General features: G+C 32.9%; 14 protein-coding genes across 14 annotated transcripts; 8 read left to right on the top strand and 6 right to left on the bottom strand.

Annotated features, from left to right (window-relative positions):
* Positions 1–134: 134 nt before the first annotated feature.
* On the top strand, positions 135–968 carry BMR1_02g02760 (20S proteasome subunit beta 1; the record flags this gene model as incomplete). The annotated part of the gene is made up of 1 exon (XM_012792861.1): positions 135–968. One exon carries the CDS (start codon positions 135–137, stop codon positions 966–968), a length of 834 nt encoding a protein of 277 aa, XP_012648315.1.
* On the top strand, positions 1,152–1,905 carry BMR1_02g02755 (Rab family, other; the record flags this gene model as incomplete). Its single annotated transcript, XM_021481613.1, has 3 exons — positions 1,152–1,212; positions 1,234–1,580; positions 1,603–1,905. The coding sequence occupies 3 exons, from the start codon at positions 1,152–1,154 to the stop codon at positions 1,903–1,905; spliced, it is 711 nt and encodes a 236-aa protein (XP_021338236.1).
* Positions 2,041–3,455, bottom strand: BMR1_02g02750 (NOP2, ribosomal RNA methyltransferase Nop2; the record flags this gene model as incomplete). Its single annotated transcript, XM_012792859.1, has 8 exons — positions 2,041–2,508; positions 2,557–2,665; positions 2,688–2,826; positions 2,850–2,973; positions 2,994–3,060; positions 3,081–3,172; positions 3,193–3,272; positions 3,296–3,455. The coding sequence occupies 8 exons, from the start codon at positions 3,453–3,455 to the stop codon at positions 2,041–2,043; spliced, it is 1,239 nt and encodes a 412-aa protein (XP_012648313.1).
* Positions 3,456–3,767: 312 nt separating this feature from the next.
* BMR1_02g02745 (profilin-like protein) lies at positions 3,768–4,287 on the bottom strand (the record flags this gene model as incomplete). Its single annotated transcript, XM_021481611.1, has 2 exons — positions 3,768–4,181; positions 4,204–4,287. The coding sequence occupies 2 exons, from the start codon at positions 4,285–4,287 to the stop codon at positions 3,768–3,770; spliced, it is 498 nt and encodes a 165-aa protein (XP_021338235.1).
* Positions 4,288–4,637: 350 nt separating this feature from the next.
* On the top strand, positions 4,638–6,226 carry BMR1_02g02740 (Domain of unknown function DUF21; the record flags this gene model as incomplete). Its single annotated transcript, XM_012792857.1, has 4 exons — positions 4,638–4,933; positions 4,955–5,672; positions 5,693–5,941; positions 5,963–6,226. 4 exons carry the CDS (start codon positions 4,638–4,640, stop codon positions 6,224–6,226), a joined length of 1,527 nt encoding a protein of 508 aa, XP_012648311.1.
* On the bottom strand, positions 6,236–6,898 carry BMR1_02g02735 (hypothetical protein; the record flags this gene model as incomplete). Its single annotated transcript, XM_021481610.1, has 3 exons — positions 6,236–6,372; positions 6,394–6,465; positions 6,655–6,898. The coding sequence occupies 3 exons, from the start codon at positions 6,896–6,898 to the stop codon at positions 6,236–6,238; spliced, it is 453 nt and encodes a 150-aa protein (XP_021338234.1).
* Positions 6,899–7,004: 106 nt separating this feature from the next.
* On the top strand, positions 7,005–9,094 carry BMR1_02g02730 (solute carrier family 26 (sodium-independent sulfate anion transporter); the record flags this gene model as incomplete). Its single annotated transcript, XM_021481609.1, has 4 exons — positions 7,005–8,250; positions 8,272–8,834; positions 8,858–8,986; positions 9,008–9,094. The coding sequence occupies 4 exons, from the start codon at positions 7,005–7,007 to the stop codon at positions 9,092–9,094; spliced, it is 2,025 nt and encodes a 674-aa protein (XP_021338233.1).
* Positions 9,310–10,666, bottom strand: BMR1_02g02725 (NOP58, nucleolar protein 58; the record flags this gene model as incomplete). The annotated part of the gene is made up of 4 exons (XM_012792854.1): positions 9,310–9,723; positions 9,749–10,215; positions 10,238–10,521; positions 10,542–10,666. The coding sequence occupies 4 exons, from the start codon at positions 10,664–10,666 to the stop codon at positions 9,310–9,312; spliced, it is 1,290 nt and encodes a 429-aa protein (XP_012648308.1).
* Positions 11,260–11,885, top strand: BMR1_02g02720 (hypothetical protein; the record flags this gene model as incomplete). Its single annotated transcript, XM_012792853.1, has 2 exons — positions 11,260–11,742; positions 11,763–11,885. 2 exons carry the CDS (start codon positions 11,260–11,262, stop codon positions 11,883–11,885), a joined length of 606 nt encoding a protein of 201 aa, XP_012648307.1.
* Positions 11,876–13,367, bottom strand: BMR1_02g02715 (Lariat debranching enzyme B; the record flags this gene model as incomplete). Its single annotated transcript, XM_021481608.1, is given in 11 exon segments — positions 11,876–11,919; positions 11,940–12,118; positions 12,142–12,231; positions 12,255–12,371; positions 12,392–12,466; positions 12,488–12,546; positions 12,567–12,674; positions 12,694–12,779; positions 12,801–12,922; positions 12,947–13,221; positions 13,248–13,367. The coding sequence occupies 11 exon segments, from the start codon at positions 13,365–13,367 to the stop codon at positions 11,876–11,878; spliced, it is 1,275 nt and encodes a 424-aa protein (XP_021338232.1).
* On the top strand, positions 13,267–13,464 carry BMR1_02g02712 (hypothetical protein; the record flags this gene model as incomplete). The annotated part of the gene is made up of 3 exons (XM_021481607.1): positions 13,267–13,314; positions 13,337–13,421; positions 13,445–13,464. The coding sequence occupies 3 exons, from the start codon at positions 13,267–13,269 to the stop codon at positions 13,462–13,464; spliced, it is 153 nt and encodes a 50-aa protein (XP_021338231.1).
* Positions 13,465–13,540: 76 nt separating this feature from the next.
* Positions 13,541–13,636, top strand: BMR1_02g02711 (hypothetical protein; the record flags this gene model as incomplete). Its single annotated transcript, XM_021481606.1, has 1 exon — positions 13,541–13,636. One exon carries the CDS (start codon positions 13,541–13,543, stop codon positions 13,634–13,636), a length of 96 nt encoding a protein of 31 aa, XP_021338230.1.
* A 61-nt stretch (positions 13,637–13,697) lies between these two features.
* On the bottom strand, positions 13,698–14,623 carry BMR1_02g02710 (transcription initiation factor TFIID subunit D6; the record flags this gene model as incomplete). The annotated part of the gene is made up of 2 exons (XM_012792851.2): positions 13,698–13,792; positions 13,816–14,623. The coding sequence occupies 2 exons, from the start codon at positions 14,621–14,623 to the stop codon at positions 13,698–13,700; spliced, it is 903 nt and encodes a 300-aa protein (XP_012648305.2).
* Positions 14,977–19,118, top strand: BMR1_02g02691 (high molecular weight rhoptry protein 2 (RhopH2); the record flags this gene model as incomplete). Its single annotated transcript, XM_021481605.1, has 8 exons — positions 14,977–16,117; positions 16,138–16,248; positions 16,270–16,353; positions 16,376–16,693; positions 16,714–16,779; positions 16,802–16,891; positions 16,915–17,379; positions 17,401–19,118. The coding sequence occupies 8 exons, from the start codon at positions 14,977–14,979 to the stop codon at positions 19,116–19,118; spliced, it is 3,993 nt and encodes a 1,330-aa protein (XP_021338229.1).
* Positions 19,119–20,791: the final 1,673 nt, after the last annotated feature.

Here is a 20,791-nt window from a genome sequence, read left to right as displayed (position 1 = left end):
TGTGGGCGTATCTATGCCGCAATTATTTACGAATAAATTCAAATATAATGGCATATTGTTGTAGAATAGTTGGGAATATATCTACCGATTCGTATATAGGTCAAATGTCCCCATTAATAGTATAGTATTGTGAAATGTGTTCTGTGGTGAACGGGTGTGGGATAGAATACGTGGATAATATTTCGAAATTTCCGAATACAGATGAAGTTTCTACAGGTACTACAATTTTGGCTATGCACTATGCGGGAGGTGTAATTTTGGCTGCCGATAGTAGGACTTCTTCGGGCCAATTTGTCTCTAATAGAGTTGCCAGGAAGATTACTAAACTACTTCCAAATATTTACGTGGCACGATGTGGTAGTGCCGCTGATACCCAAAATTTGTCACTCATCCTAAAGTACTATGGGCAAGTATTGCGCCAGCAATTGAGAATTTTCAACTACGAACCGCACGGGTCTAACGTCTATGTTAGAGGTATGGATGTAGATCCATCACACTCAGAATCTAACACCGGCAACTATCAACCTAATAATCCCATCTCCACGTTCAGTTACTCTTACAAACATGATCAAGAATGTGGATTTATGGGACCCACCGTAAATTGTATAGCTTCAATAGCTCAAAACTTGGTCCACGAATATAAAGATAGACTGAGGTGTGGATTGATATTTGCAGGGGTGGATTTTACAGGCATACCTGATGTTTATATTGTAATGCCTGGAGGAGCCAAGATTAAGGTGGATAGTTTCATAAGTGCTGGATCAGGATCAGGATACATTCAAGCCTTCTTACAAAGCAACTATAAGAAGGACCAGTCAGCTGAGGAATCTGTAAGATTGGCTAAACAGGCTATTTTATATGCCACAAAAAACGATTCTATGTCAGGAGGGTTGGTTAGATTAGTGAATATTGATACTCAGTCAGTACAGGAATATTGTTTCGACGTCAACACTCCTATGCTCAATTGACGATTTTATTTACACATAAGTATTGAATTTATACAAACTCCCTATATTCAATTTTATAAATTTAACATGCGATCAAATTTATCATTAATTAGTGATTAACTAGATCAATGTGTGAAATTATTAATGACGGCATGTTATGTGGTGCGGTTGACACACTATGCAGCATGTATATAAAGCGCCAAAATGAGTAGCGGCGCGTACGACCATCTCTATAAAATCATCTTAATCGGAGATGCTACCGTTGGTAAGGACACAACTAATGTAGGCAAATCATATCTGCTCAGTCGTTACATAAAAAATTCATTGCCTCCCGTTGCAAAGGCTACCATTGGCGTTGAATTTGCCACAAGAACTGTTCCATTACAAACTGGAGGGACTGTAAAAGCCCAAATTTGGGATACTGCCGGGCAAGAGCGTTATCGAAGTATAACTAGCGCCCATTACAGAAGGGCAGTAGGCGCTGTTTTGGTCTACGATGTCACAAATCGGCAATCATTTACTAACGTACAAAAATGGTTAGATGAGTTGAGACAAGCGGCGGAACCAGATGTAATTGTAATTTTGGTGGGTAATAAGGTGGATCTGTTAGATAAAAGTCCACTAGCAAGACAAGTAATAATCGAATGTAACTTAGGTGCCATTGCAAATGGCTCAGAAATTTGCAGAGGAGTGCAATATACAGCATTTCGAGGCCTCTGCAGTTACTGGATACAATGTAAAACAAATTTTTGAGCATCTACTGCAGGAAATATTTAACCTGCAATCGCGTGCAGCAGTCAATATGGTTGTACATTCTGAGTCTGTAAAATACAGTGGACCACATTTTCACCGAGAATTTGGTGCAAATGAGGCTATTAGAGAAGATAAACGCAGTTTACCTAGTTGCATATACCTGGGCAAAAGTATTCAAATCCTCCCCTGCTGCAATGATCAATAAAAATACTTTCTTACTTTACTCGTATAATTCAAGTTTTTGATAATTTTTGAACTTTATTGCAATATTATCTTTTAATGTATATAATTTAAATTAGTATGTGTGGCGCGATGTAGTTGTAGAATCAGACTATCTATATTACTCAATACAGTGTTTATTTTGTTTACGTTTGTTGCTGTCAAAATCCATGATAGAGTCACTGGTGACTTCAACTTTTGGTATATCTTTGCGCCTATCCCTTTTTGGTCTATGTGGGATTTCGTTGCTTGTTTTTTTGAGTTTTGCAACGAAAAATCCGTCCAAATCGTGTAGATGTGGGTAAAACCTCCTAGTATATTTCTCAATGCTGGTGTGCATTATCTTGTCCATGAAGACGGAGAATCCAGGTACCCCAATTTCATGGGATAATAATGGGCATAACTCGACTGATCTATTTTTTAGTATATAATCGATAACCATTTCATTTTCTTCTGCCGATAAACTACATGTGGAGTAGACAATTATCCCTCCATTTTTGGATTGTGCGTCGCACAAATCCACTGCAGTGCAAAGTAATTGTTTTTGCAAATGTGACATCTGAACAATATCTTTTACTGTCCTTTTAGCCTATGTAATCTATTTATTTGCCTTTATTGATGGATCTTTGGAGATGACTCCAAGGCCTGAACAAGGAGCGTCAAGTAATACTCGATCCATTTTGGGTAAAACTTTAACTAACTCCCTCCCGTCGTAATTGATAACGATAGTATTTGTCAATCCCATCCTAAGTAAATCTGTGTTATTACCTGTGTATATTGGCGACAAGGGATGTGCACCTATCTTTGTTAACGTCATTGGCATACAAAATGCCGGTATTATTCATTAGTTGGCCAATATGTGTGCATTTGCCACCTGGTGCCGCCGACATGTCAAGAATCTTTTCGTCTAATTCACAAAATGGTGCTTACCTGGCATTGGATCTAGGGCCATAACAGGAATTAATGATGCAGCAGATTGTTGAATATAATGCCCTGCTAGATATTCAGGCGTTGCGCCAATTGGTATAGTATGATCATTGACAACTAACCCAATCTTTATCAATTTATGATTACCTTTGACCAGTCGCCTATGGGATCCACATTTGCTCCCCTTGATATGAGCATTTGTGCCAAATCACGTCTACATATAATACTAGGTACCTCTTAGTCTTTAGAGTGTTAGTTCTAATGGTCAATGGACGTGATTTTGCAGTGGATTCGAAAAATTCTAGTGCATCTGATGGTGAGAATAACTATATTTTTTAATGTTTGCCTGCAAAATGTACGTTGCCAATTCGTTGGAAAATCCGTATACGAAAGAGATGCAATCTTTGAAGTCATTAACGACAGATTCTAAATTACGGTCATTTATTTACTCCTTGATCTATTTAATTTAACTCTCTCTTGTTTCCAATTGGAGAGGATAGTGCAGTATTCTTGCATATGTGTTTTTGCCGTATCCAAATCCCATCCCTTTTCCAACAAAGGATTTAAGGTAACAACCGCATCATTGCCATCTTCGCCTTTGTCATTCATACTCATTCACACAATTTAAAATATTGATACTAAATGTTACAAAAAATTAACTGCATTAAACAAAAGTAATGATTGTGAGGTTGAGAAATAGTAGACCGACAGATAACTACAATATGGTAATGGCATAACCCATACTTATAGTATAAGTTATGCTAAAAATTCCCGCAAAACTAATGCTAAAGTAAATGCTGTGTGGGTTATAAGTATGCGAGTGATCGTATAAAATTGATGAGTATTTGGATGTTAGGTGAAAACACAAATACAGAGGTGCAGATCAAATTATGCAAACAACTCAAACTGAATGTAGCAGAGTCACATATCGTTATCCGCAAGATACTCAGCCAATTTGATGCAAGCGAGTCTAGAATTCGTTTTGTCTTGTCCCCTAGTTTCCTCGTGTAATCCAATAACAACGCTGTCATTCGGAGTTCTAATCAAATGGGCGCCCCCCTTAGGTCTAGCCAAAATGATTGCTTCAAATGAATGTTTACCATCGGTGGAATCTAATTTGTCGTAACTTATGAAAGTATACTTGGCACCGCCAATATAGACACCAGTTGGGGAAGATTTTGTTTCAAAACAAGATTTGATAGTGGCGCCTTCGACAATCTCGACGGACTTGCCAGTATCTTTGTCCTCCACAGAATAACCCTCCTTATAAATGGCATCATAAAATATTCCTGGCTTGTCCACGTGCGCTGCAGTGTTAACAACACAGTCTTCGAACTGGAATCAAGGAAAGACTTACTGAAGCAATACCCGCACTGTAACACGCATTGTCAGCCAATGCTGTCTTTTTCAAAATATCTATCCAAACTTCGTCCTCAGACATTGTTAAAATTAATTTGTGTATTTGTGTATTAGATTTTATGCAAGCCTAAAGTTGCACACACACGTATAATTAAACTTGATGGGGTCGGTATTAGGTAGATGACCCCATTGTCGCTTTACATAAGTTTGTGGCACTCTATTGCGAGAATATTTTAACTTCAAGACACTTACGTATCTCGTGTATATCACTGTAATTATTAGATGTGCAACTGTTGGTAGTTTCAAGGGTAGTTTTAGGAACAATCTTTAGATTTAGAGTCGTTCAATTTGATTGTATGTATTACAGTAGTGTGGTTGTCGAATTTGGCATTGTAAATTTGTTGTGTGGGATTGTTGGAAGGTCAGTTGATTATGGGCGCAGGGGTCGGCCCCCCTCTGTGGGTGTCGGTCTCCCTATCTGTGTTTTGTGCGTTTTCCAGTGCCATTTTCTCCGGTTTAACGCTCAGTTTGATGTCCTTTGATGTTTTTCAATTGCAATTGCTGACCTATGTGACTTCTAATGACCCAAATGAACTGAAAAATGCTGAACGTGCGAGGAGGATATTACCATTGAGAAAAGATAGTTATCTTTTGCTTTCAACGTTGATTGTGGGAAATGTTATGTCAAATGTAGCTATATCTATTCTGTTGGGTGGACTTTTGGATCAGTAAGTGGACTGATTACCCAGGTTTATTGGATTTCTCATAAGTACAGTAATTACTACCATTTTGGGGGAGATAACCCCTCAAGCCATATTCATAAAACACTCTTTATATTTTGGAAGTTTATTTGCTCCACTAGTGCGCATTATTGAAATAATTTTGTACCCTATTGTCAAACCCATATCCCTAATACTCAGTTATTCCTTGGGTAATATAAAGGGAACTATATACACAAAAAATGAACTCAAAGCACTCTTTGATATCCACAGGTTGGAAGGGAATGTATTGAGTGATGAAGAATGTATGATGCTGAAAGGATGTTTGGATATAGCACATGTCAAGGCTAAAAACTTAATGACGCCACTAAAAAAAATTTTTGGATTATCTGTATCGACTAAACTCACCCATGATGTCATCAGAGCAATTACTAAATCGGGATTTTCTAAAATACCAATTGTAGACTATTCACAGGAATCCTGTATTCTTGGGATGATTTACACCAGAGATCTACTTAACGTAAAACTTGTTGAAAATATTACGTGTGGTGAAGTTTTACTTAAATTCGGCAAAACCATTTATGCATTAGATGAAGATGTTGGGCTAATAACAGTTTTGTCGTACTTTCATCACAGTACTGCTGATTTTGCTATCGTTCGTCGTGTTGTGGAATTGAGTGATAATGATCCCTACTATAAGCACGTAGGTATACTTACTTTGAAGAGCATGATTAACAAGATTATTCAGGTAACATGCAGTTTAAGTAGGTTGATTTGAAATATTCGCAGTATGTTATGCACGAGATATTCACTGGCGTTGACACTAGTGATGTTGTTGATTTCAACAGAGAACTGATTTCGAAGATATGTAACGAATTCAATCCCTGTGTGAAGTACAAGGTAGAGAATATTTTGAATAACACAATTGCAAACAAACTCTCATTCAACAACTATCCTCCCCATACTAAGATATTTCATTACAAAAAAGATATTTCTGGGCTATACATCATGATAAAGGTAACAAACTCCGGCATTTAGGGGTCAGTATCAATATGTGCACCCAGTGGTAATATAGTCAAGCACGCACCGTGTATTTTGCACGAGCCTGTGGATGTTATTTCACTAACATCGATTTTACACAACCCTCTACCTAAAGATATTATCGCAATTACTGTACAAGAATTAGAAGATAACCTGGGAGTTGAAATAGTGTCACTGTATGACACAATCACCATTGAAGACACCGTTGTATACGGCTTAAAGTACGAAGAGAGTCTACAAATACTTTCACTCATCAAGTGAAAGTTAATTTTAAAGATCATAATCACAAAAACTAGTGTTTGGATTGCTACACTTGTTTATCATTATAGCAGTAGTGATCGTCCCTGCAGCCATTAAAATGCTAGTAGACAAAATCATTCCTAATCCGAAAAATCCAATACCTAAACCTTAATTAAGAACTATGTTACCTAAAGTCACCAATATACAGTTTGCCTTTGGAGATAGTACCACATCATATGCATCCAGATCCATGTGTATGCCTGTATAAGATGGATCAAAAATAAGTATTTGAAGTTGAAAATGTACGATTAGGATAGGCGATACACCATTTTTAGATTGTTAATTTATAATATAGTTGTGGGTATCGAATGATATTAATATATAATTGCATCAAGGGTTGGGAATTCTGGGATAGCTTGTTTACACAATCTTAGAGCGTGGTGGCTTACCATTTAGAAATTTTGAACAGAAAACATCGGTGTTATTTTTAGAAGATGAAGTTGGTCTGGTGGATTGATTTTCTGGGTTAATAGATAGGGCTTTGTTGTAATACAAAATTTCCTGATGTCGTGCCACATTGCTTTCACATACTTTATCCCTTGTAGGGTCATATAGGTTTAGATGTTTGCCATAAATATCGCCTTTTTCTTTAAAGATTTCACTATCCAATATCATACGCGCGTGAATACTCATCTCTATTTTGGATGATTATGCATGCATTTTTGTTTCGTGGCAAAGGTTAATTTTCCTCGAGGAAAATATGTAATAGTATCTATATGATTAAAGGATTTTTTTAGACATGCAAATGGATAATGCCAATGATAATGAAAAGGATTTGGAAAGTCAAAAAAGTTCCAGGCAGAATTCAGCGGATCAAAGCATAAGTTCAGAAAACGTTGGTTATAATTACAAACAATTTTCTCACTCAACATGGTTAGACTTCACTAAAAATCAAGATCCAATTTCTGGACTTGAAGGTGAACATAATGCTGATATAAAACTTTGTTATCCTGGCTATGCTACCGTACGATCATATTTATATACAACTATCGGAGGTGTAACTCATAGTTGGGGACATCTGAACTCTTATGAAGGTTGCAAAGAGGCTTTTAATTATTATAGAACGGAATTTATGAGTGGAATATTATGTTGTTTAACTGTACTGCCCGAAATTATCGGGTTTTCATTCCTTGCTGGGATCCCTCCTCATATTGGATTGCATGGAACTTGGATGGCTTTGTTGGTATCTACCATTTTTTCTGGATGTCCAGGGATCATAAATGGTCTTAGTGGTTCATTTTCTGCTGTCATTAGAAGATTCAATGAAGAAAAACCAGAATTTGCACTTGAAAGGACCTTGATAGCTACTCTATTCGCAAGTATTATTCTCATTATGTTCTCATTTGCACAATTTGCCGCAATCTCCCAACTTTTATCCACTTCGGTGGTAATAGGTTATTGCAATGGTCTTGCTATTTTGATTGCAAAAGCTCAACTTCATGGATTTATAGATCATCATACTGGTGATTATGTTACAGGATTTGTACTATGGATAAGTATATTGTACTGTGTTTTATCATTTGCCATAATGCACTTTGCTGGAAAAATCAAGTTTGTTGAAAAATATATCCCTCCAGCTTTACTATCTGTTGTTATAGTAGTGCTCTTAGATTCCACTCTGATTAGGAAGTACTTTTCACACAAAGGGGTTGTGGTTACACTTGGTGATGTTACAACCGTGAACCCACAAAACAGATTCCCTTCGCTACTATTTTGGAGTAATCAATTTAATATCAAAAAGGTTGAATTTGATATTTTACTGTTGAAGCAAACCCTCACCTATGCATGTCTAATTATAATGGAATCTCTCATTATTTCCGATATCATTAAGTCACTATCAGATTTCAGCCAGGAGGACAATCAACAAATCTTTTCCCTAGGCGTTGCAAACATGATATCTTCTTTCTTTGGAGGTACTGGAGGTAGTTCCATGATCGGGATATCAATTATGAATATAAAGGCTGGAGCTACGGGGAAAGAATCGGGTAATTTGTTATTTAATTTAGGGATAATCTGCGGTTTATGCCTTTTTGCTGTAATGGTAGGGGGTTATAATATATTGGCACACATACCTCTTACTTGTTTGTGTGGAATAATGTTTAGTGTTGCTTGCCATTGTTTCAAATGGTTCACTATTCCAATGATTGTGTTTTCATTTTTCCCTGAACAAATTAGGAACCTGCGTCCATGTATGAAGAGGAAGATTAAGCGTTCTGATGCATTAGTTATATTAATTGTTACATTATCTTGTGTCTTTTTTTTGGTTCCCATAGCTGTATTAAATGGAATTGTAATTACTTCAATTGCGTTCGTATGGCAATCCAAGAGCAAGGTTAAGGTTGATTTGTATTTCGACACAGATGCGAATATAAAGTATTATGAGATTGAAGGGAATATTTTCTTTGCTACAAAGCGCGTATTAACACGTGTGTTTACTCCAAATGAAGATCCTCAAACTAATGTGGTTGTTTTTTTAGCAAAATCGCTTCTATTCGACTACTCCGCTATTGAAACTATCAATTCCATAAAGGCAAAATATGCGAGCTTGGGAAAGACACTCTTGATTAAGGTAAACATCATATTTTTATTTAGGGATTGAGTTATGGCTGTACTAAGAAGGTCGCCAAGATGAATCACCTTGTTAGACATATGGAAATTGATTTGGTCGGATTCGAACCTCCTGAACTTCCATCCCTCTACAGTGACTTGGATAAAGTAAAGGTAATACGTATTTTTATTAAGGATATGATAGATGCAACGGAACCTCACAGGCATAGAATTGATTGGGATAAAAATGAAAGGGATAAAATTTCAAATGACACACACTAAATTCCAAATTATATTTATATCCAGTAAAATAGTCTAAATCTATTAATTCCATTTATATTCTAAAGGAATATTGTTAAGGCTACCATTTGGTACTTATTAATTGTTGACATAAAAAATAAGGCTACGATTCATCACTTAATCTCTTATTCAGCTTGATTGTTCTATTAATTTATTAAAAAATACTTTTAGGTGTAAATTTGGAATGTAAATTGCATTTAGTTACCCGCTCTTCTTTTTTTGGCGGATTTTTGAAATGAATCAGTCCTCTTAATCCTAACATGCTCAATCTCTGGTTCTTCCAGTAATCTCCTCAACTTTTTTTCCACGTAACTGCGATGTTCCAAAGCGACAGACGGGCCATCTTGATGTTTGAAAGCGTCTACCCTGGTACATAAAGATAATTTTGCCGCCAAAATTCTGGAGATCTTTCCCTTGTTCTTTGCGTTGGACTGTCCGACAAGGGAAGCATGGTAAATTAGGCCATATTTCGGAGTTTGAGATTTTGTCTTCAAGGCCCGAAATAAGGCTTTCTCTGCGCCCAAAATTTGAACAGTGCTTGCAGGTGCCTTTGCCAAATTAGCCAAGCTTCCTCCATGACTAATTAATCGAGCGCCAATGATTTCTCCTACCTATATTATAGCTAATAATTCCAACCATGAATGTTAAATTTGGGGCAATTGCCTGCATCCTCTGTTTCAAATAATCTCCGAGAGTTTCTCTATTTGTTATAAGTTCTTGAAGTTGTTCAGCAAGCTGCAAAATCGAAATGAGATCTTCTTCTTCTAAAAAAGTGCCCATTGAAATTTCAGATGCTTGTCTTATTTCAGCGATAATGTTTTCTGGCAAAATTGATGATAAATCGGCATTTGCTGCATTTTCTCGTTGTCCTATCAATTGTACAACTTTTGAGTATAGAAGATTGTCGATAATTATCTTAGATAATTCAGGAAAATGCCATCCATACCACTCCTTCAATCTCATACCAAAATTATTTATTTCACGATCCAAGTCATCAATAAGGGCAATAGCTTGAATTATCATAGTATCAACCTTTTCAGGTGAAAATTTCAACCTAAACCGTGACAGTGAGTGAGATAGGCTAATTTCCATAGTTCGCATGTCTAAACATTAAAACAAACAAACCTTTCTCAGAGAGACCCTGGACAAGTTCATAAAATTGAGAACGTATACCACGCACTATTTCAAGTGTATTTGGTTCGAATACGACTTGAAGGCCGAATTTTTCTTGTAGATTAGCGGCTAGTAGACGATCGGAAACAGCAAGTTTCTCAATTCCAACCTCTGGTTCCAAATTTTTCTTCAAAAATTTGCGCAGTCCTTTCCCCGCTTTTGAATCTATGATTGCCGCGGTTTCTCTTGTAGCTTCATTCGTAGAACGGAAATTAACAAATGCCGTCAGTGTAGCGCTATTTTAATTTTAAATTACCATTCTCTAGATCTTTCTGATGTTGAAAACTGTGATTCTATAGCTTCTGGAGCTAATTTTAACAATTTTTCATCTCGAAGTCTAAAAAGGCCGAAGCCTAGTGCTGTCTCAACTAATATAAGCATTCTGGACCTGGGGTGGGCTATTCTGTAATATCTTATATTATGAATTGATAATGTCTTCCTAATATATAAATCATTTTTATGTACATATATAATATGGATTTTAATTCAAAATTTATTTTTCCAGTATTACTATTATAACAATTTGACTGAATACAAATTGTCTACTATAGGACTTGTGTATATATAACCTGGCTTGAGTCTACATCCTGTAAAATTATTTATATTCGTATACGGAACAAAATATTTAGTGATATAATGGGTAAATTATATGAATTGCTTAATTTATGATAATAATCCCCCTCCCCCCCCCCCCCCCCCAAAAAAAAATACACAAAACATGGTTTATTTCTATAACCTTCTAAAATATCACATACGATAATGATGGATGATTTCATGTCTCTGATAAACTAATAGTTATATTGTACAACAAAAATAGTTTTTAATACTTAATCTACGATAAAATATTGGTTGTATGTGTATATATGATACTTTGCTATAACAGTGAGGTGTGGTCATATAGTGCCCATTGGTTAGACAGGGCACGTTGATTTTGGCGAAGGAGAGGTTAATTCTAGTAATAATTTGACCATAGTATGGGTGATACCTATAATTCTTATGAATCTGTTGAGGAATATCTAGCTAGCGTTAAATTGGAGGCTAATTCTCTCCCTAACATAGGAATATCATCTGAGAGGCATACTGAATCTAAAAAATTAGATCATCCGGAATATACCATTATGCTTGAATTAAATAAATCGTATGATATAACATTAGAATCCGGGAAATGGGAAGAATATTTTTCACTACTCCGAAAACTAGTTAGATCTAAATATTCTCGTCAATACATTTCAGTCCCATCATCGCTTGTAAAGTATATCAAAGAAAATCATCATGATTGGAAAGGGTCTGTAATAAATCCTCCACCGCCTCTTGAAACTATTTGTGCTGGTGGTATTCATTTTGATGCTGTTCAAGAAGGCGTGGAAGTTATTAAGTCAGAATTGGAGAAAGGGACATATTCTATACATATATTTGAATGGGCATTTTATCTTCTAACAATTATTGATGATCTTCACGTAAATTTTAAATCATTTAGGCTTTATCGGAAGACGTGGCATCTAATTTACAAAAAATTAAGAGGTATTGTTTAAAAGGTGATATTACTCCCCAAAAAATTTTAATAGCATCTATAATTTCAAAATATTTTCATCAAAAATAAGTTTCAATAAATTTAATTTGCAGCCCTTTATCATCTTAATTAATTAGTTCAGACCTTCATTAAAATAACTATTGCTGGGTAATTCCAAGAGATTTAGAAAGTCTTGTTGTTGCTTTTTTGGACTTTTATATACATCTGTATCATTATGTAAAATTCGATATGAATAATTTGAAGGTTTGCATTTTTTAGATAGCATCCCTTTAACCTTCGAAATTTCTGATTCTGTAGGGTATCTAAATTGATTCTATTATCATACTCAAGTTTTAAGGGAGTGGAAACTGTAAATGGGTTTAGTGGCATTCTCGAATGATTTACGTGGTTTATTGCACACCATTCCAAATCATAACTAAATTAAATACTTTTTAATACCATATTATTGGGTTTGAATCACTCTTATGCGTTTTATTTGGATTGTTTCCAACTAATGGTACGTCAATTACTTCAATATATTTCCTCCCGGGTAAAACTTTGTCAAGTGCCAAAAAACTAGATTACGTTTGACTAACCTTGTCGTTTTACCATTTTCATGTGTATATAAAGCTGAATAATTAATATGCATGTGAGCAGAGAACCAATGAGATCTATATTAATATAGTCTTTACGGTTTCAAATGTTTTAAAATTATTTCCGTAGCAGGATTTCCAAGTTGTCCAGCGCGAATCTAAATAGTAAAAAACAAACTTGCGATTCCAAAAATGGTTTTTTCTTAATCAGTGATTCATAATCTCCATACTTTACTATATTTAATGGCCAATCATGAGATATAAATATGTCTAGTGGTTCCTTGATCTAATTATAAATGTAATACCAAAAGTAGTTTTTCGACCTCAAATTCTCTGATATGATAACTAGAGCGTTTAGTATATTCATCATATGGGCGTTTTTCGAAATAACCTAACTGAAAAGGTGGCACACCTAGCTTATAATCTTGATGTTTGTAAATTCCTGATAATCCGCCAATTCTTAAGCCATTGACATTTATAATTCCAGAATGTCCCAAATAATAAATGTTTGGGGCTACCCATCCTCCAAAATATCTAAATATTAGATATATAGCTTACAAATTCTTTAAGAAATCGGGGGCCTCATGGTTTCCACCTATAAAAATTGTTAAAATAGGAGCTATTCGATCTCCATTGTAATAATGTATGAAATCTCTAAATAGTCTGTACTTTTTAGGGCAAGATAACTCGTTTAAATCTTCTTCATCTCTGATTGGTTGAAAATCGCCACAGCAGAGCAGAATCTCAGGTTTTAAACCAGATTCCGCCTTAATCTGATCCAGCCTTTTGTAAATTTTATTTAACTCTCCATGGGAGCATCCCTGTACAGCAATCTAAATTAATATGCTGAATAACTTACTATCATTTGGATGATATAAATGGTGCTGTCAATGTCTTCTAGGGATAGGTTTAACGCTTTATTAGAGGTATGGTTTATATTATAAGTAGCAATGGATTTTGCCAGAATATCGCATGCCATTACTTTGTGTCTATTCTATAAATGCATTTTTGTTCGTTGCAAAAATAGTTTTGGGTAAGTTATATATTTTTATTTAGGTAACATCATTGGAGGTTAGTACCTATTAATTCTCAGAATTCACGCATAGCCATTCAAATGTAAGAAATAAAATCTATTACAACCCTATTCAAATTATGTTTACAAATTTCATACCACTGTTCCTTCCATTCTTTGTATCGATGATATTGCAGAGGATAAATACAAGCAGGGATGGAACTAACAATAATTAACTACAAAACAAATTATTTACCAATTAGACAAATTGTTTCTAGTAATATAATTAGATTTAGGCTACAATTTTGCAGCCTCACCCATCCCTCGTTCTATTTGAACTCTTCTTTGCCATTCCTGTCGTCTCTGTTTTAATTGGCCCGCATCCAAGCCGCCTAAATAAATTTGTATAACCTACTTAAAATTATCTCAGAAACATCAGAAAGGTAGCCATCATTTTCAGCCCGTTCCTCCAATTCCTTTAAAAAGTTTCCAATGTTTTCATCTGGGCCAACAACTCGTTCATTAATTTGCCCTTCTTTCCAAGCCTTTACCAAAGATGACACTTGTTGATTGCTTTTAACTTCATAGTGGTATGTGTCCCTTATATTGGAGTTCAGAAGCTTTGTTACATGCTGTTCAGCCTCCTTTATATCTTCCTTGCGATACATTTCAAAATTTTTAAATTTCCTAGTTCTAATATCTTTTGTTCCAGGTGTAAGCCCATCAGGCCATTCCCAAAATTTGTTTTCTCTCATATCTTTCAAAGTTTCCTGTGCAATATCATGTGGTAGTGCGATCATTAATTGTGATATATCTGCAGATTTGAACAATAAATCCCCATCTAAAGTCTTATGTGCTTCTATTAAACATGGAAGTTCACCTAGTACACCCGTAAGAGGTATATGGTATCCATCTATGCTAATATCATATTGACGATAATCATTTTTAGAAACTGGAGTGATAGTAACACCCGGATTTTCTTTTCTTGATAATCTATCAGAAATTAATTTGGCAACATCTTGAGGAAGACGCAAGATACAATGTTTATCGGTTAAAGTAGGACGCCTTCCACTCCTCCCTTTTCCAAATAGATCTTCATTTCTTATTTCAGCTGCGCTAAATAATCCTCTTTGCGCCAATAATCTTCCTTTTTCCTTGTTATCTAAAGTGTTTAATTTATCCTGTATATTCATATTGTTATTTTTATTTAGATCGTGTTCCATTTAGAGAGCTGAATATTGGATGGTATTTTTTGATTATTTAAAAGTATATTTAAATCTTTCCAATATTTATGCGACATATATTAGTTCAGGTATAAATGTGGTGCCAGTTATATATTACTCTCACACAATTGCCATATTTTGGGTATTTTTTCTTAGTACACATTTTTAAAATGTGCAAACATTCTATAATTTAAACCCTTTCGATTTTCATATCAACTCATTTTTTAGATATATACAACTCCTAATGTATCATTAATAAAGAATATGTGGTTCGTATAATATAACTTTATCAATATCTCGTTAAATTCTCAATAAAATTTGATTTATTTATTCTTCAACGGCAAACGACTATCATGAAGATTATTATTGAGTTTATTCAACTAATTTTATTTCCAGTCATAGTCTACTCCATAGATATATGGACAGAATTTGACATGGCATTAAGTTATAGGACGTCCAGGATTTTAAATAATGTGATTCTAAGTTTCTTATACGATTCAAAAAGTTCCTTGCTTATTGATAAGTTGAACCTGACATATGGAATATTTTTGCCCGTTGATAAAACCGAGTACATACCTTCTGAAAACTCGTGTCCAGAATTAGAACAAAGTTATATTTCCTTGATTAAAAAGATTATGAGAATCCCTATTTTAGACCATGGAACTCAATTTGAATTGGAATTGGAGAGAGTAAGTATGAAGTTGTTGTCAAAAACATGTTCGAATGATGGCTTACAATGTCAAAGGAATGAAGATGGATTAAATGGTGATGTCAGTGCTAATACGCAGTTAAAAGAAATGGAGCAGGCTCAAATTGTTAACTTGTTAGTTTCAGAACTTTGTAATATTACGGAACTTGCTAATTCATATTGGGATAGTGAACTTGATGAATTTACAAATTCGTTCTTGTCTAATTTAGGCTATAAAGGAAGACATATATCAAAAATTCATAAAAATTGTTTATATAATTCATCAGATGGGTTGAACAAAAGACAAAGAATGGATTTCCATAAATATTTTGATCATGAAATTAAAAAATCTCAAATTTTTATATTGGAACTAAACCAAAAAATCAAAGAATTTTCAAACTCTCCCAAAAAGTATAGATTAAACACCACTGATTTTAATACGGCTTTTTTAAAACATTTTCCTCATGAGTATTATTCATTTTTGGAATGGTTGACACTATATGAATATTTGGAAAAGTTCAAAAATGATCTTATTCAAGAAATTAATTTAAATACAAATTTTGATAAAGGGGACGTTGAATCTGCCATTAAATTCATTTCTGGTGAAATTATTTCAGGGGATTTTGTAAAAATTATTAAGAATCGTAGGATAGATGATAAAATTTATAAAGTTTTACACGTTAGAAAGGAAACACTGCCAAATCTTTTTAATAAAATGGCTTCTAAGCAAGTTTTTCTCCAAGATTCTGAGACTGGAAAACGTCTTCAAATTGAATCTAATCTATTGATTAGAACTATGGATATAGGTAAAAAATTTTATACGTAGCATGTGTATATAGGAATATTCAATTGAAATTTTTCAAGGAACTTGCCATTACAAAATATTCATATCTTATTAAAAAGGCATACATGAAATCTAATGTGAATTGCAAATTTGGTAAATCATGTTTTGATTAAGGTGATATTCTGTTAAGCACTATAATATCTATGTTAAACGGAGATTCTAAACTAAAAAATATTACATTGGAACACGTCATATCAGGTAAATGATACTTTTAATTTAGCAATTGAAATACTTAATTATTCCCTAAGATTTAATGAATTTCCAGGTGGATTTGATAATGATTTGAAAATGCCTAATAATATTAATGTGCAAGGGCTCACGACCCCAAATCTAATGAAATGCGGTTCCCCACTTCTTATTTTAATTATCAATAGATATAACTCATTGACAGGAAAATTTCCTGATTACCAAAATTGCTCATTAAAATCAGTTGGTGGAGATATTGGTAAATGTGAACCTGTTTCTACCAAAATAAATAGTTTCGAAGTGTGGAAAAAGGCTTTTGAAGTTTCATTTTCAAATAACATTCTAGATTTATGTATGAGTGAATTAATTTAGCTTTTGATGATAAATCAATATCATTCTGGAATTCTTCTATCAAATCCAGTAGAACTGATGATGCATGTAAGTTAGAATATCACTTTAGCTATTGTTCAAGGATATGCTGAGTGTGATATTAAATGTTTGAATAGTCTTTTGCTAAATAAAGGAACAAAAAATAATATTGTATTTGACAGTAAGAAGTATTTGGTTATTCAGTTTTGGGACAAATGTCATGGCACCTTTCTTCTGATATGATGCTATTAGATAAGTTAATAGCAAAATTTTATAGCATGATCAGTATTCAAACATCGTCAATTAAAAGTTATGGGGAAACCAATGTTTCTGCGGAGGTTTCTAATCGTTTAAAATACAGAACTTGTGATAATGGATGTTATACATATGAACCTGACTCCGTTCTTTTAGGATGTTTTAGATGGTTAGAAAATAAATCTAATCATGTTCAAAAAATACCTTTGATGAATTATTATTATTTGGCATTATCCATCCACTCACGCTTTACAGAAATTTTGAACACATACAAAAATTTTAATCCTGGGAAATTAAGCAAAAAATTTACAAGATCAGTCATACATAAATATTATAAGTTCCATTCTATCTATATCCATACCAAATTCATGCCTCCACAAAACTATCCATTGGCATCTTATGTCCTTCAAATCGGTAGGTCATGGTAAAACTTAGTATTTTTCTTAAATGATTATTTGGAAAATTATAAATCAAATGGGATTAATGGATTTCCAAAAAATTTTAATGAGCTAGCAAAGGCTGCTGAGCCATCATCATTGTCCAGTGTTAATAAATTGCGAAATTTTATTAATGTTTTAAGGAAATATGCTATTGAATTTATATTCAGATTCATTTCGAATAATAATAAAATTAAAAAAGACGGTGTTGTTGGGTATATTAAATATAAGATGGTGAAATTGGGTGGAATTAGTAAATTATTTAGGTCAGTGATTAATGATGGTAATAATGCAAACTTAGAATATGGGTCTTTGGCTGTAGCCACTGTATTATCATGGGCATTAAACGGTCAGGAAATAGTGCCTAAGCATGATTCCAAACAATGGAAGCCATACGTATCGAATTTGTTTTCCTCAAATATTCCTCAGTATCGTAAATATTTTTTTTATATGATATTAAACAATGCAAAGTCACCTGATCAAGTTGCATGGGATATGATATCAGAAAAATGTAAAATCAACAATCCGAAAGCAGTGAAAAGGAATTTGCTTAATGTACTCACTGCTAAAAATAATATACTTTTGGTTGTAGATATGGCCAAGGAAATAGTAGAAAATTGCAATAATACTAATTATGATATTGAAACATCTAGGTTATTCACAGAATCGAACTGTCATTACTTGAAATTGGATGCCATTAAACATATAAAATTCAACGATATGAAAATTGGTAATTTTATTAAATCAATATTGAATAATGGCATTAAAAATCGTATAGGAAAGACCAATGTTGTTGAATGTGATTGGTTTTATGATATTGAATATTACAAATTGGTCCAAAAGAAAGTAAGTTCTGATAAGGAAGATTATGTTAATCTTAATCTTATTAAAACTATAAAATTGTCTTTTGGGTATAAAGAATTTGAATATGAATATGTTCCAAGAGACGTATTCATAACTGGAGTGTATGATTATTATAGTCTACTTTTTGATAACTTGGGAAATTGTAATAAAACAAATGAGATTGTAGATGCTAAATGTCAATATGAGATTTTAATTAAAGATTCAAAAAAACAAATATTGTTACAACAAGTTTACGATGGAAAGGTTTATGTACTCAAAAGACCTATTCAAACCAAATACAAATTTGGGAGGGTATTTTTGACAGAAGATACGTTAAATAGACTTTTAATTTCTAGTATTGAAATACCCGAATGTAATGGAAAGTGTAACGTTGATGATTTTAGGAAAGTAATATTAGATAATTTGTTAATGGATGGATTGGAAGCTCCCATAATTAAACCACGAAGTATTGACGAGTCTTATATACACTCATTAAATGTACTTGATTTCAATAGTACTATTTTTGAATTATATCATGTGAAGGATATTGTGAGCGGTGAAACTATAACCATTGATGATGTCAAACAACAAAGAGATGTATTGGTATGCGCTGACGATGATTTCTATCATAATAACATTGACATCGAATCGATTAAATATGGTGAAAATGTGGGCGGTTTGATGAAATATCCAGCATTCGGATACAAATTCCTCAAGAAATATAATGCTAAGCACATGCGGAATGGGTATGGATATTTCTTGGTTAATTTATTGCCAGATTTATCTGAAAGTTGTAATAACAGCGGTATCATAGTAGATCCCGTTGAAACTAAAACCAAAAAAATCGCTCAGGTAGCTATAAATGTAAATTAAACTATCGTTCCATGTAAATTATAATTGTATAATAAAATTTTATTACTAGTATATTTATCTTTAACAACGGACAAATATAAATGTCTAGTTACGTATTAGATCCAATTTAAGGTGTTAATGTATAACATATATATGTTATACATGCAAATTTTAGAGGATTCAGTGTCATTTAAAAATGAAAATAATAATAATTTATAGCCAATTTTTATATATGTAAGTAATGCTGTGAGAATTGATTTGGGTAATTTTGTTCAAATACCTAATCACCTAACTGGATAAATCCTAATTAAAATTGAATGATTAAAAATCGATTGTAACTTAATCGTCATCAAAATTTATATCAGTTATACTAATAGACATATGAGATGATTGATACTGTGATTATAAGATACTGTGCCTACTAAACACATCAACTGACAACAATACATATAGTTAGACTAATGAAGGTATTAATTTGATAATCATATACATTAAGTCTATTAATATATTTATATCCATATAACTCGAAACTCATACTTATTTAAATTCTATGTAACGAGGCATATTCATCATACTGTTGAACTAACAATTATCACATAAATAAAATACATAGTAATAAATGATGCGGTTAGAAACAATATCTAACATTTATAATTATAGTATCTTTAATTGTTATAGAATAATCAAGTTCTTTAATGTATAGTATGCATTGTTATAATATACAATATTATCATAACCTCCACGACGTAGCCAGATGTATACATATCAATGCTAAATTATATATTATTGCACTTATGCATTTTGTATATATAATATATAACCATTCGTATCATATAAAAGTATATGGCATATTAACTAATTCATATACATATATATAACATATATTTACAACACTGTATTATAATACAAACACATCAATCACATCTCAAGTTGACATACATTGTTCCTTTGTCACATACACTATCTTACACACATTAATATTGTATTCATAATACTAATCTTAATAGGTATATGTTTTGATTATACTATATATATCAAGTTAATTGTTCTGATATATAATACAAATATAGTATCATAATTGCGTTACAATTGTTGTAATTATATATTCAATGGTATTGTGAGTATAAATTACATGAAATAATCACTCAACACTATGTTTGTGCGTCATATATTATGTATTGTTTAATATTATATCAAGTGAACTTTCATAAATTAGAATTATCGAAATTGATAGAATCACATATAATATTATACCACAATCAATTAATTTGTACACCAATGTCATTATTAATAATATTTATATGTAAATATTAAAATCTGGACCAAATGCGATTATTAAACAACTATTACGCACATAAATCTAAGTCAATGCTATATAATGTTAATAACAATATGTAACGGTAATAATGAATAAATCATACTCTATTCGTTGATATACTATTATGATACAACATAACTATAATAGATAACTTAATGAAGTATTATATCTTGTTATTTTATGTATTTTTTACAACATTGCAATTCATCTACTCTAAATCTATAGATAAAGTAAATTACGTTTATAATAGGTAGAGTATTAAACAAATATATTCCTCACGCATAAATAAAAAAGCGATATTTACCAATTTACTAGTATATTGGTCTACAATCATAGTAACACAGTTATTGATTGGTTAAATATATTATAGCGTGTA

This window comes from Babesia microti, chromosome II (genome assembly GCF_000691945.2).
Source record: "Babesia microti strain RI chromosome II, complete genome".
NCBI lineage: Eukaryota > Apicomplexa > Aconoidasida > Piroplasmida > Babesiidae > Babesia > Babesia microti.
Note: the sequence above shows the minus strand (reverse complement) of the source record. Positions and strands in the feature narration are given on the sequence as shown.